Source organism: Diadema setosum, chromosome 7 (assembly GCF_964275005.1).
Source record: "Diadema setosum chromosome 7, eeDiaSeto1, whole genome shotgun sequence".
Lineage (NCBI taxonomy): Eukaryota > Metazoa > Echinodermata > Echinoidea > Diadematoida > Diadematidae > Diadema > Diadema setosum.
Window position 1 is genome coordinate 35951558 of NC_092691.1, and position 13234 is coordinate 35964791.

Consider the following 13234-nt stretch of genomic DNA (forward strand, 5'->3'; position numbering starts at 1 on the left):
ACGTGAAATTTCTCGTTAGCAACAAAGTTTCTTGTCAGCTTCGTGTTTTATTTTGTTTTTGCCACCAAGTACTTTTGATACTCCAAAAATCTTTTCTACTATTGAAATTCCATTCTAGACTTCATTGTACCATCTGCCTTTACTCTCCGTTAATGCGCCGAGAGTTAATAGATTAAGATATCGATACGTTTTCTGTAGAATCATGGAATGATGAAATGCAAAATTCAAATCAAATGAAATAAAATTGTCTATACATTTATCATACATTCCTTACTTGTATTATAGTCATAATGTCCCCTCATGAAACATTTGTATATGTGGTAGACAGATCTTTAAAGATAAATACAGCGCAGTGGCCGTTAAGCTTAGAATATTAATTTGTTGATAGTACAAGTAGTATGTTTTCCATTTTGATCAGGAGGTGTGGATGAATGATCTTTAAAATACCTATAAAATTTCAAAAAGTCAGTTTCACTTACGTAGTGATTCCTTAAGAATGCATGCAAATGCATTAATTCAATTTCAATAATCAATCACATGCTGTGCATCAATAAGGATGTGGAAAAGCGGCGGAAATAATGGGGAAAGCGGCAGCTATAAGGCAAACAACACTTCAAAGGCATCGACGATTAGTGTATCATCGCTGCCATCACTGCTTTTCATTGCCGCTGATTGAAATTTTGTGCAGGTGTTTTTCGCGAGGAAGAGACGATATCATATCCAATATTAAAGTTGAGACGACGGTCTTTACCGTCAGATTCTTACAAATTCAAAAGAGAACCAGTGGAGGAGATGAGTGGATAACAAACCGACATTATTGATTCAAGTCGTAGGGAGTGGCTTCGATGGAGATCTAGAAACTTTCTTTTAGTCGCATTAGTAACAGTTATCCCTGCACATGGCAACCGTATTATCGCGGCTTTGAAAAGCGCGCAGATCGTGATCTAAATCTACCGGTTCTTATCTAAGCAACCCGTCCGTCAACTACGTAGTGCGGTAAACGAGCGAAGTCTTTTTCCCCGACTGGACTGTGGATCTTTACACCTGTGTGATACTAATCTCCTAAGTGCGTGAAGATTGCGAGCATGCGAGATATTGCGTTTCACCATTAGAAGTGGGATGTTACCCACTTCATCAAACCTATTTGCACTGCTTATGTTAGCAACAGAGAACCAATGTGGTTGATCCTTAACATAAATAAGCCGTGGTCACACACACTCACATAGTACAACATGCAACTACACGTATGTGTGCCGTATGTGAGTATATTACTCATCACTGCGTCGCCCTGGTAAAATCGTAGGCACAGAATTAATTCAAGTTCAAATACTTTCTGATGAAAGTACCGATCTGACAACAATTAATCGTAAGAAATTCGGGTGAAATCCAAGCAGAATTTTGAAACATTGTGTTTATCAGCAAGACAAATGAATCTGCATGACACAAAAACGTCAAACTTGAAGTTTTTGCCATAAAATATGAAGGAAAGCACATAAACAAACACGGCAACGCCACGTACGGTGCCTACCATTCCTCGATCGTTATGTACACGGAATGTCAGTTATTTCACATTATCTAAGAGGGGACATTTTTCTAGAACTATCCTGCAGCTATGAAATCAACAGCTTTTACGCATTTCCCAAGACAGGGAAAGTCAATACATCCCTGTGGACATTACAAGCGATTTGGGAAAACTCCGAATTTCTCGTTTCGTGTGAAAGAGAAACTTAAGAGTTCATATCGAAGTCACGTTACCGAGACTGCGCTGGACTACCGCACGGGACGCCACATTTATCACTATACCGACATAAATATTGTACAGCCTTCTCGTAGGATGTCTGATTAGGATCACACTTCACTGGCTTTCACACGTTCACTTTCTCTTCTGAGGCAAGCCGAACTATCTTATTCAGACAAGCTTTCACAGATGACCTCGCTTATTGTAACATATTCCATTTAATTTACTTTGATAAGGTTGTGCGTATACAGCTTTACATATTTGTCTATGTAGGTCATATCGTGCATATTATTGTCATATTGGGCTCATGCGGATACGCTAACGAGTGTTTCTGGCGTGACGTTACTGCCCCATAATATTTAAAAGTTACCATGGTTACAAACCTAGCAGTACGTGACTTTGTACCTACATGTGTACTATAACCTTCTGTGCACTGCCGGCCTACTGGTGTTAATATCATGAAAAATTATTTCACGGACCAATAACAGGTTTAAACAAGTGCGTTCACCTCATTGGCCCAAACTTTAAATTGCTTACGTGAGCATTGCACCATAGTAACATAATGCTTGCATAGCAGCATAGTAATATTTCCTGTGGAAACATGTCGACAGGGAGACCAATACTATTCAGACGTAGACTGCTGCAGTGACGTCACGGGTGAAATCATGTGCCGATGGTGCTGAACGATGGCGTCGAAACTGATGATATTAAACGTCTTTAGTCTTATCATTATTTTGCGCTAAAAACAATGCCTCGAGCAGATTTGTATTGCCTTAACTGTTGAAAACCTCGATCCCACAAAAAAAAAAAAAACACCCCTTCCTCAAAAGAAAAAAAAAATACCACCGTATCAGGATGTCTGCCCCAGGCTGCGGCGATGATGTAGATATTTTGAGAATTGCTCCGAAATTAGAATCTGTTTCGTTTTGCTGCTGTTTTGATGTTGAGATAAGTGCACTCACGAAAATAATGATGGAATGTAGAAATTAATTGTCGCTAAAAATTGGTCCGTTGTTGACTCTCCCCTCTTTCACAACCTATCTATCCCTCATTTGGTCTCTGGAGAGTCCTTCTCATTATTTCTTGATTCCCTTGGTGTTTTTTGTTTTGTTTTGTGTGTGTCCCTTTTATGGTTTATTCCGTGATTACATTCTGCTTTATGATATTATTTTGGATGCGTTCTATCACCACTACTGTCTGTCTTTCCCCTTCCTCTCCGTATCTCACACCTTTAAATACACTTAACTCCCTTTCCCTTCCCCTCCCTCCCTTCGCCACCGCCCCCCCCCTCTCTCCCTTGTATATATTCATGCATGTATGTAAGGATGTATGCATGCATGTGTGTATGTATGTACGTGTATCTACTTATCTATATACCTCTTATCTATCTACATCAATCTCTCTGTTCATCTCTCTATCTGCCTATCTATCTATCTATCGGTCTATTCATCTATCTATCTATGATATATATATATATATATATATATATATATATATATAACGAGTAAAGAAGAGACGGTAGACGTTGCTTTTGAATCCTCACAATCTGATTTTACTTCGAGCTTTCTGCCCTTTGTCAAGACTGAGGACAAATATATATCTATATATATATATATATATATATAGATATATATATACATATGAATATACATATATATATATATATATATATACATATGAATATACATATATATATGAATATATATATATATATATATATATATATATATATATATATACATATGAATATACATATATATATGAATATATATATATATATATATATATATACATATGAATATATATATATATATTCACCTATCCATCTATCTATCTATCTATCTCTCTATCTATCTATTTATCTCTTTATCTATCTTTCTGTTTGTTTGCTTTTTCTCTCTTGATTTGCTACGATAATCCTGCGGCCACATTCGATCGATCTCGACACTTGAAATGATCAAAGCTCACACCTCCACCAGTCACCCTAGTCTTTCTCTCTGCCGGCTGATCGATGAGATCGCAGCGGCGGCTCTAGCGAGGCGTTGTCGACCTGCCTCTCTCCCCCGCTCAAGCAAAAGTTGGTGGGGAGGGTGTTGTGTTTCGTTGCATTTGTACCCGCCAAGTCAATTTGAGCCACCCGGTTTTGATTTCGTCCTATTCTCGGAGAGTGCATGACGATGTTCGCTTGAGTGTTTGATAAGTCTTTCTGCACATTTACTGCTGCTGCTGCTGCTGCTGATGTTGTTGTAGTTGTTCCACATTGCAGTTCCCTTTTAGTGCAACACAAACATAGGGATCAGAGAGATATATCGGTATATCCAACGCGTATTCTTCAGTTTGCGTAAACTCTTGACTTTATTTTGCTGCTCCCAAGAATGAACGTTTGTCAGATGCTTTTACTGGAACGATATTTCACAAGAGGAAAGCCTTTATTTGACATCCCGTGACTCAAATATTGTTTCTTGTGATTGTTTCAGCGAAACACTGCTTTCCTTTCATATAAAAAAAAACCAAACTGAAATCAATTTTCATTTTAACATAACAAGGAAGTAAAAAAAAATCAAATCGAAGCAACATAACAAGGACGTAAAAAAAAAACAACACATCAAATTGAAACACTGATGGGGGAACAGAGCGGGAGAATGAATCTTCAAACAATATGAACATTTCTTTCTAGGATGTAATTTTACCCTCGTACTAATGAACATTAAATTTGACATGTTTGATCCGTCCTTTTTTGTTATGTATAAAAACGAAATTATATTTGTCGTGGTGCAAGGCGTAACGGCACCATTATAGTACGAGAATGAAGAAAAACACACCAAAGCAAAACAGAAGTATTACACCCACATGTGTTTATAAACACAGAACTCTATCGTGATGTAAAGATAAACATAACAGAAAAGAAGCGATTCATATCTTCGTGTTTTTGTGATCTAACAGAAACAGATATAAATTGGCACTCCGGCTTTTCAGTTATAATGCATAGAGAGAGAGAAAAAAAAAAGACATCATACAGCGAGCTGTGCCTCTGAACAAAAGACACCTGCATCAATATTGAAAATGAACGTATATGACGATTATTTCTCTCTTTCATCGCATATTATCGCGACTCTTATCTCACGGGCTTGCTCGGAATTATCGAAGATGAAATCATATATTGTGTTTGATGTTCGTCAAAGCCTTGGGCCATGAATGGGACAGTATCCATTTAGATCGGGGTTCATGTGATGTTTGCGTCGATGGAGAGAGAGAGAGAGAGAGAGAGAGAGAGAGAGAGAGATCGTCAATGAGTGAGAAAGTTGCCCTGAACGCTCCAGTAGAGTAAACCAAGTACGATACGGGAGGATTTGCAATATTTACAACAGCCGTTTCAAATTGCCACCGAAGGATTGTCCAAATTGATTTTGCCTCCACTTTCTCTTTTCTTGTTCATCAGCAGCGTTCATTTAGAGGTATAAGAGCCCGAACCGTAAGGGCGTGCACGGTGTATTTTCAGCAAAGTTGAAACAGAATATCACCATCCACCAACATGACCAATATATTTCGTTTTCATTGCTGTCTCTGCGTTGGGAACATAACACTCGGATCACTTTAATCATGATACTATCACGAAAGAGCTAAATGCATACTCGTATGGATTATAGAGTCATTTTCTATTTAATTCCAGTTTACACATTAATCTCTTTTCATTTCGTCTCTATTTCTTCGTGTTTGTTTGTTTGTTTGTTTGTTTGTTTGTTTGTTTTGATCCAACGGTATTTAAAGCTAAGGATCAAAATACCGATAGGCATGGTATGGTTTGAATACAAGTGAGTGTATCTTTCCTGTTTTAAGAATGTCATTCTGTCGAGTGTGCCGAAAAACTTTTTAAAGGCTAGCTGTCATGATTATGTGGCACGTACTTCTACCGAATACTTCAGTAATACCCCTCTCCCCTATTAAGATAAGACAACAACCAAACAAACTAAGAATGAAGGTACATGTTTAATCATATCATCACAGATATGTGATTGCGATGAGATGCTGTTTCAAGCGTCTTTAATCTTATTGGGCTGGGGAAACGAGAGTATACAACAGATCCAAAAGACAGCGAGTGATGAAAAATAACTGAACGCATATTGTTCTGTGAGAGAATCCTTAGAGTCTTGATGAAAGAAATAGTTAGACAAGTGTTCAACGAGGAAATCTATCTCCATCCCTCATCTTCTATAGCTCTCAATGTATGAGACGAATGTCAAAATGTAATTTATCGTTGTTTCATTTTTTTCTTAGGAGTCTTACTCTTTCCCCAATTTACACAGACAGTCACTATGTATAATATATATATATCCATTTATGTATATAAATTATATATAGATATATCTATATATCTATATATATGTATATATATATATATATATATATATATTATATATATGTATATATGTATTATATATGTATATATATAAATATATATATATATATATATATATATATAAATGGATTATATATATATATATATATATATATATATATATATATATAGGAGTCTTACTTTTTGCCCAATTTACACAGCCAGTCACTATGTGTAATATATATATATATATGTATATATGTATTATATATGTATATATAACGAAGAATCAAGAAAGAAACTAGTAATGCATTATTTCGCCAATAAGAATGAGTTTATTGAGCAACTCAATAATACGTTATATTGGAGCCAATACGTGAATTCGCAACATGTTTGGATATATGTATATATATATATATATATATATATATATATACATATATATATACATATATATATACATATATATATACATATATATATATTTCGATCTGTTTGTCGGCATCTCTCTGTAAATATATGAATGTAGGTAGTACTGTAAACATTATAAAATTGTTACTTACGTATTGCACGCAATATGCCATATCCAATCAGCCAATGATCCAGTTCCTGCATTTTAGAGTGTTTTTCTTTTCCTTTAATGTAGCATTCATTTGTGTAGACTTTTTTTTTTTTGTCAAAGAGACGCGCGGAAGGTCTCTTCTACCATTTCAAAAATCCATTTCCCTTTTCTGTCGCTTAGGAGCGAGTTTTCCTTCTGTTTTTTGCCGCCTTAATTTTTCCATGTCAAGCAAACTACGCCCTAGGGTCCCACGCTGGCGTGGATTATATGTCCTGATTTTGATATCCCTATTCTTATCATTGTCCTCAGGCCATTGTTTTACAAAAAACGTTCTTTCTTTCACTGTTTCTCTTATAGAAAAACAACAACAACAACAACAGCAGCTAGTATTTACATTTCTTGTAGCCCTCTTCTCTTTTCTCTGCCTGATTCTCATTATTTAAAGTCTTCCCCCTTCCTTTGCCAAACCTCTGCCCTGGACCATTTTTTCTTTCATTTTTTCTTTCTCTTTCGTGACCTTTTTTTTTTTTATGTGCATCTTCTTTGAACAAATCCCTCGCGTAATGTTTGAAAATGTACATGCGATCCAAGAAAGAGAGAGAGAGAGAGAAATCTGCCATCTAAAATGACATCAATGCTGATTTCAGCAATTGCTCGCTTCCGACAACCATTGGGCTGCGCTGTGATATGAAATGATTTGCTAAATTTGCCGTTTACCTTTAATTTTTTCTCTCTCCTCTCTCCGTGTCCTTTTACAATTCCGATTCGTACAAAATCTAAAACAGAATAGTCAAATTAGAAAACCATTTTCAACCTCAGATTGTCAAGGAGATCAGGTTTAACGTGTGCAGGATCTATAACTATTGCCTCAAGTGGTAGATTGGCACCTTGCTACTTGACTTGTATCCATTCTAGCTATAAAAGGGGCGAAAAGATCCCTTTTGGACGGAGGCACACAAGCAGACATACACAAAAACACACACACATACACACAAACACACACACATACACACACACATACACGCACACGCACTTACACACACATGCTCGTAATTTAGCTGTCTACATAACTAATGAGGTAATCATGACCAACACTCAGTTGGCGGACCCAACTGTTGCTCTCTGAATATATAAAGCATTACAAAGTACGAGAGAGGGGGGGGGGGAGGATGGGGTGGGGGAGACACGATTTCTTCTTCCCAATCATTAAAACTCTCACTCGAATATGAATTGTTGTTCCCCTTTGTATTTGTTATATCTGACACAACTGTGTTTATAATCTACGGTGTTGTTTATCTAAGGATCATTTTACGCATTCCTTGTCCTTGCTTAACATGCATTCTATCGTTATGTATAAAATGTTTTGTAATCTTTAACCTGACAGTATGAAGGCCCTGAAAACGAGCCTTAAGCTGACTAGACTGTTCCACCCAATGAGTGGGAAATAGATTGTATAAAATGTGTGCGTGAGTGTGTGTGTGTGTTAGTGTGCGATCATGCGTGTTTGTGGGTCTATTAATCTGCCCCGCGAATGCACTTTAGCATTTTATCTTTGCATTCAGTATACTCCGCTACTTGCCAAGCTTAATGATATTTAATCTACTCAAGTAGGATTTTTAGATGGTTTTCGATGTGATGCCTGATATTGAATAACCTGCCACAAGGACCAATGTGCTGTAGCTACTTATCAAAAAGAAGGATTTAGGGGGAGAGAGGGGGTGGGAGCAAGCAGGTTGAATAAGAGGAAGGAGCTGCGAACACGGAAATGACGCGTGGGCAAGTCACATTGTATATTAAGAGATTACGCATGAATTTGAGGTTGACAGTTAATTGCTCAAGTGCTTAATTTCTCTATAGTTTATCCTTTATTTCATCATTTATCACAAGGAGGAAAAAAAAAAAACAAACCCAAACAAACAAGATGACATTTTAACAGGCAACACGATATGTCGCTCAGTATTGTCCGTCATCGAAGCGAACGTAAAGTGGGTCTGGTGTAGTCCCCTCTCCTTTCCTTGGGCTCGTTAATTTCAAGTTGAGCGGGCAGAATTCGGCGGCAAAGTTTCGCAACAAGATATCCACTGCTTGTGCTACTCAGAGTAATACGGCGAGAGGCAATTCTCCGCCTCCCTGCAAGCTGAGAGGATTTTCCTCATATCACCTTTCATTTGTGAAATAATCTCAAAGGGTACCAAAGTCTGGTATGCCGCTTTCGTATAGAAAAAAAAAGTTCTATAAAGAAATTTGGAATCAGTCGATGACGTCAAAACTCACTTATTTATCTAGTCTGAATAAGAAGAGGCAATCTTGCAGGACTGACAGAAGATACATCTGAATCAGCGTTCTCGTAAAAACGGGTTCCCTCGTGTTGCCTCGCAGAAGTAATGATTTGGTACCGTTCAGTGAGAAATTGGTCCACTCCAGGGATTGGTTTCCCGTTGTGCAGAGGAATTGATGTCGCGCATCGCGCGTTGTTTCTCTGGAAAGCTCTTTCATGACATTTTGCGCGCTGCCCCCGGGCCCAGATAGGAACAAATTATTGCGCTCAAGATGGTGATGGGTAAGAGGGTAGGGGAATAAGGGATGTCTTCTATTTTGTGTGTGTTTTTTGTTTTGCCTCTCGCTCTTTCTTTCTTTTAGTCTGCGGTGTTTCATCAGGAACGAGGTAGGGTAATTGACACAAAGTACATCTGTACAAACAAAATAGAACGCATTGTTTCAGCCAACAAGCACACCAGGGACCAGGGTTGCTGGACTGGGAGATTGTTTGAATCATTCACCATCTGCGTGGTCCGTTTCAGTTCAGATGTGCTTCTTTGTATTCTTATGATTGTATAGTTCTCGAATGATAACTTTGTAGTCTTTGTCTCTGCAAATTTGACAGGTAAATCAACAAAGAAGGGGCGTGGGTATTTTCCTTTAATTTTCATGAAAAGTGAACTTCCGTTATGTGTTCATGTTGACCTGATTGACAGACTAACAATGTAGAATGGGAAATGTTCCTCAAGAAAAAAAACAAAAACAAAAAACACCAAGACCAAGGACCAGGCGCACTAATCATGCTAATATCCCAGCTAATAAACATTAAACATATAAAGACTAAAGTTTTCGCCCAACAATAAAGTAAATATACACATAAAGTATTTACCCAACAATTTAGATATACATATCATAAAGTTTTCACCGAACAACGTGATGGTCGGATAAAAAGCGAGCTAATAAATGCGACTATGCATCACAAAAAACAACAAAAAATCGCACGACCCGACTTAGTATCTGTCATGAATAGAATGTACTTGAAGATGTCAAAACTTTAAGTTTAGTTTGATAATTCCTTCATAGTAGTTGCCATGAGTTTTATATCTTGTTCTCTATTCCATTCATTGCAGAGAGCACAGCTGGGTAAAATTATGCACTTGACTAGGCCCTAAACTTCAAAGCATCTTTTCTGAGTACACACTTTTCCAAAGTATGTAGGTTAATTTCTCTTCAAATATCATCAAAAAATATTCACGTCTGTTCAGAATGAGAAGGGGCGTTAAGTGGTCGTGAACACTATGGGTTTAGTGGCAACTTAACGCCCTTATCATTCTCAGCCGACGCGCTTGATCTAGTACCAAGTCCTCTTCTTCTTTGTCAACATTGATCAGCATGTTATCAGAAATTCATAGCATCTAATCAAAATGAGGAAATTGAATTAAGAGTTGTGCATGAATATGCATTTACGCAAATGGGTGTAGCATGCTAAGTCGGGGGGGGGGGGTAGAAAAGCTTAGAGAGTTTGCGGAGACAGACATGGCGCTCGAGGACGAGAATAAAGTTTTAAGTTGCTGTTTCTCAAAGAAAGTCTGGTGGTGATATAGTTTTCTGTTTGGTGTCACTGAAGATGATGCATGTGACGTGTTGATCGCCCCCATCTTTTCCTTGGGCCCAGAACAATTGGGGGCTTGTCCGGGACACACAAACAGAAACAAAACAGCTCTCTTACACTGAAAGAATAAACAGGAGGTCAAAGTGGAAAGGAAAAAAGGTAGAGGAAGAAGAAGACAGGGCAAGGGGCAAGGGAATCAGAGTTCAAGGGTCAATGCCAAAGCACACAAGAACGGGCTTACCGAGTGTACACTATATTAAAAAGACTACATTGTATAGTAAATGAATCAAGCAAAATTGATAGCAAAAAAAAAAAAAGATTACATAAATTTACAGCTTTCAAAGATGCAAATCCCCAGTAAATTTGTCGAAAATAAATCTTTAATTCAAAAGTAAAAATAGGCCTACAAGAGAGATTCATACCTGGGTAGATGGATGGCACATACTTAGTTATATGATATCGTTGTGTTGACTTAATATAATTAAATAGATAGGTAGATAGACAGACAGGTAGCTAGAAAGACGGATGGATACATTTATCCTGGGGACATCTGTATGACTATAACATTATGTATGTGTGTGTGAGTGTGTGTGTCGTGTGTGTGTTTGTGTGTCTGTGTTTGTGTATGTTGTCGTATAGTCGTCTTTTCCTCGTTTTTCTCTATTTGCCCACTTTTTAGTATTCCTAGTGTTTAGTTTCGCTTTTCGACGAATTTTCTCTGAGGGACCCGATTTTACATGTATTGTTTTCAGTGCCGGAGTCGATACATTTTCCAAAAACGTGTAAAATAATCCCATAGCCTGAAGCGTATGGTGTGAAATTCATTGATATTCTTCATATTGTGCTGATCTTAACTGTTGTACTCATTTTGAGTTGTATTGTCACTTTATGGGTGCTGTTGCTGTTATGTATCATGGAAAAGAAAGTTTAATGAACTGAATTGAAACCTAAACCTGTACGCCAATTTGTGGATAAATGCTGGATGTAAAATGGTGCGTTGTCAGAGTTGTAGGAAGAAAGACAGGACGTTCTGAATAGTTAGAGGTAGACTATCCTTCTCCTTTTGTGTTGGTGACGTTTGTATTTTCTTTTTCTTTTTAATACAGGAGTTGCTTTATGTTCTTCCTGATAATTGGTCACTTGACATTTAGGAAATAAGTTCCGTAATCATCCAGACTAGAACTTTTATCAATCTTGTCGTGACATGAAGAATGGCATGGTTTTTATTAGGTGCCATGGAATAAGGGCAGATGTTCAATCTCCTTTGGTAGAAGAGGAACAGTACCTATTAAAGTAGAATGGAGGTAGTAAGGATAATAACAGACCTCCAAAAGCAAAAACAAATATAGCAACGGATGAGGAGAAAAGAGAAAAAAACAACAACAACAAGGAAAGTGATTTTCCCTTGAAAATGAGATACAGAGAAACTTTGTCGAATATTGCTAATAACACTCCACTCTGTCTTTCTCTCTCTGTCTCTCTTTATCTATCTATCTATCTATCTATCTTTCTTTCTTTCTATCTCTCTTTTACAGGTGACAGTTCAGGCCACGTGTCTTACGCTCACTGCGATGACGATCGATCGTTACTTTCTGATCGTCCATGCTGTCCGCTCTAGGAACACGAGGACAACCCGACGAGCGGCGCTATTCAACATCGGAATATGGTTATGTAAGTTCCCCGACTCGACATTCAAAGTCTGCCCACACATCCATAGTCGTTTCCATGGCAAATCGACATGGACGAATCAACATTTTATTGTCGAGAATTTAGTCAATTTCTAAGCGAATTGCCGGACGCACTGTCCCCAAATTGTTTGTTAGTTATTTAGTGAGTGATTGTTGTATACATTGTATTTTTTACCTTGAACTTGTATCAATAAAAATGTGATATTGGAAATAGAATCTCATTTGAATTGATAGAATTGAATAGTTACCAACTTATACATTATCCTTCTCTGTTTGCTATGACATTTTTATGCCTCCGCCACGAAGTGGTGCCGGAGGCATTATGTTTTCGGGTTGTCCGTCCGTCCGTCCGTCCGTCCGTAATGAATTTTGTGGACAGGGTAAATACCAAAACCTTTTGAGGTATCCTAATGAAACTTGGCATGTATGTGTATTAGGGGGTGAAGTTGTGCCTATCAACTTTTGGGTGCACATGCTCAAGGTCAAAGGTCAAAAGGTCAAGGTCAAATGCTTAAAATTTTACTATTTCCCCCATATCTATGCCATGCCTGAAGATATTTTGTTGAAACTTAGTGTATACATGTATTACTCAATCAAAATTCTCTAGTGAAAGTTTGGGATCATGCGGTCAAAGGTCAAAGGTCAAAAGGTCAAGTAAAAAAAAATGTGAAATGTAACTTTTTTCTCCGTATCTTGGAAATAGTTCAAGGTATCTTCATGGAACATAGTATATATGCATGTACTGACTGGCAGTGATTAGCTAGGGAATTTGGGGTTCATGGGGTCAAAGGTCAGGGGTCAAAGGTCAAGGGCAACACTTCAAAATTTTACTATTTCCCTCATATTTGTGCAATGCCAGCAGGATTTTTTTTTTTAACTTGGTGTATGCATTTTTAACCTGATAATGATTTCCTAGAAAGTTTTGTTTTTGTTTTTGTTTTTTGTTTTTTGCCAAAAAGGTCAAAAGGTCAAAGATCAAGTGAAAGTGCTGAACTTACTTCTTCCTCCATATCTCGGAAGTGGCTCAAGTTATCATGAA

The 13234-nt window shown here is 37.5% G+C and overlaps 1 protein-coding gene across 1 annotated transcript in view; it reads left to right on the top strand.

Moving 5' to 3' along the window:
• The window catches only part of LOC140230908 (G-protein coupled receptor 54-like), a 36469-nt gene that overhangs the window by 21940 nt on the left and 1295 nt on the right, over window positions 1-13234 (top strand). The window contains exon 2 of the mRNA XM_072311049.1: window positions 12043-12178. Within this exon, the coding sequence (XP_072167150.1) occupies window positions 12043-12178 (136 nt within the window). The remainder of the gene's footprint in view (window positions 1-12042; window positions 12179-13234) is intronic.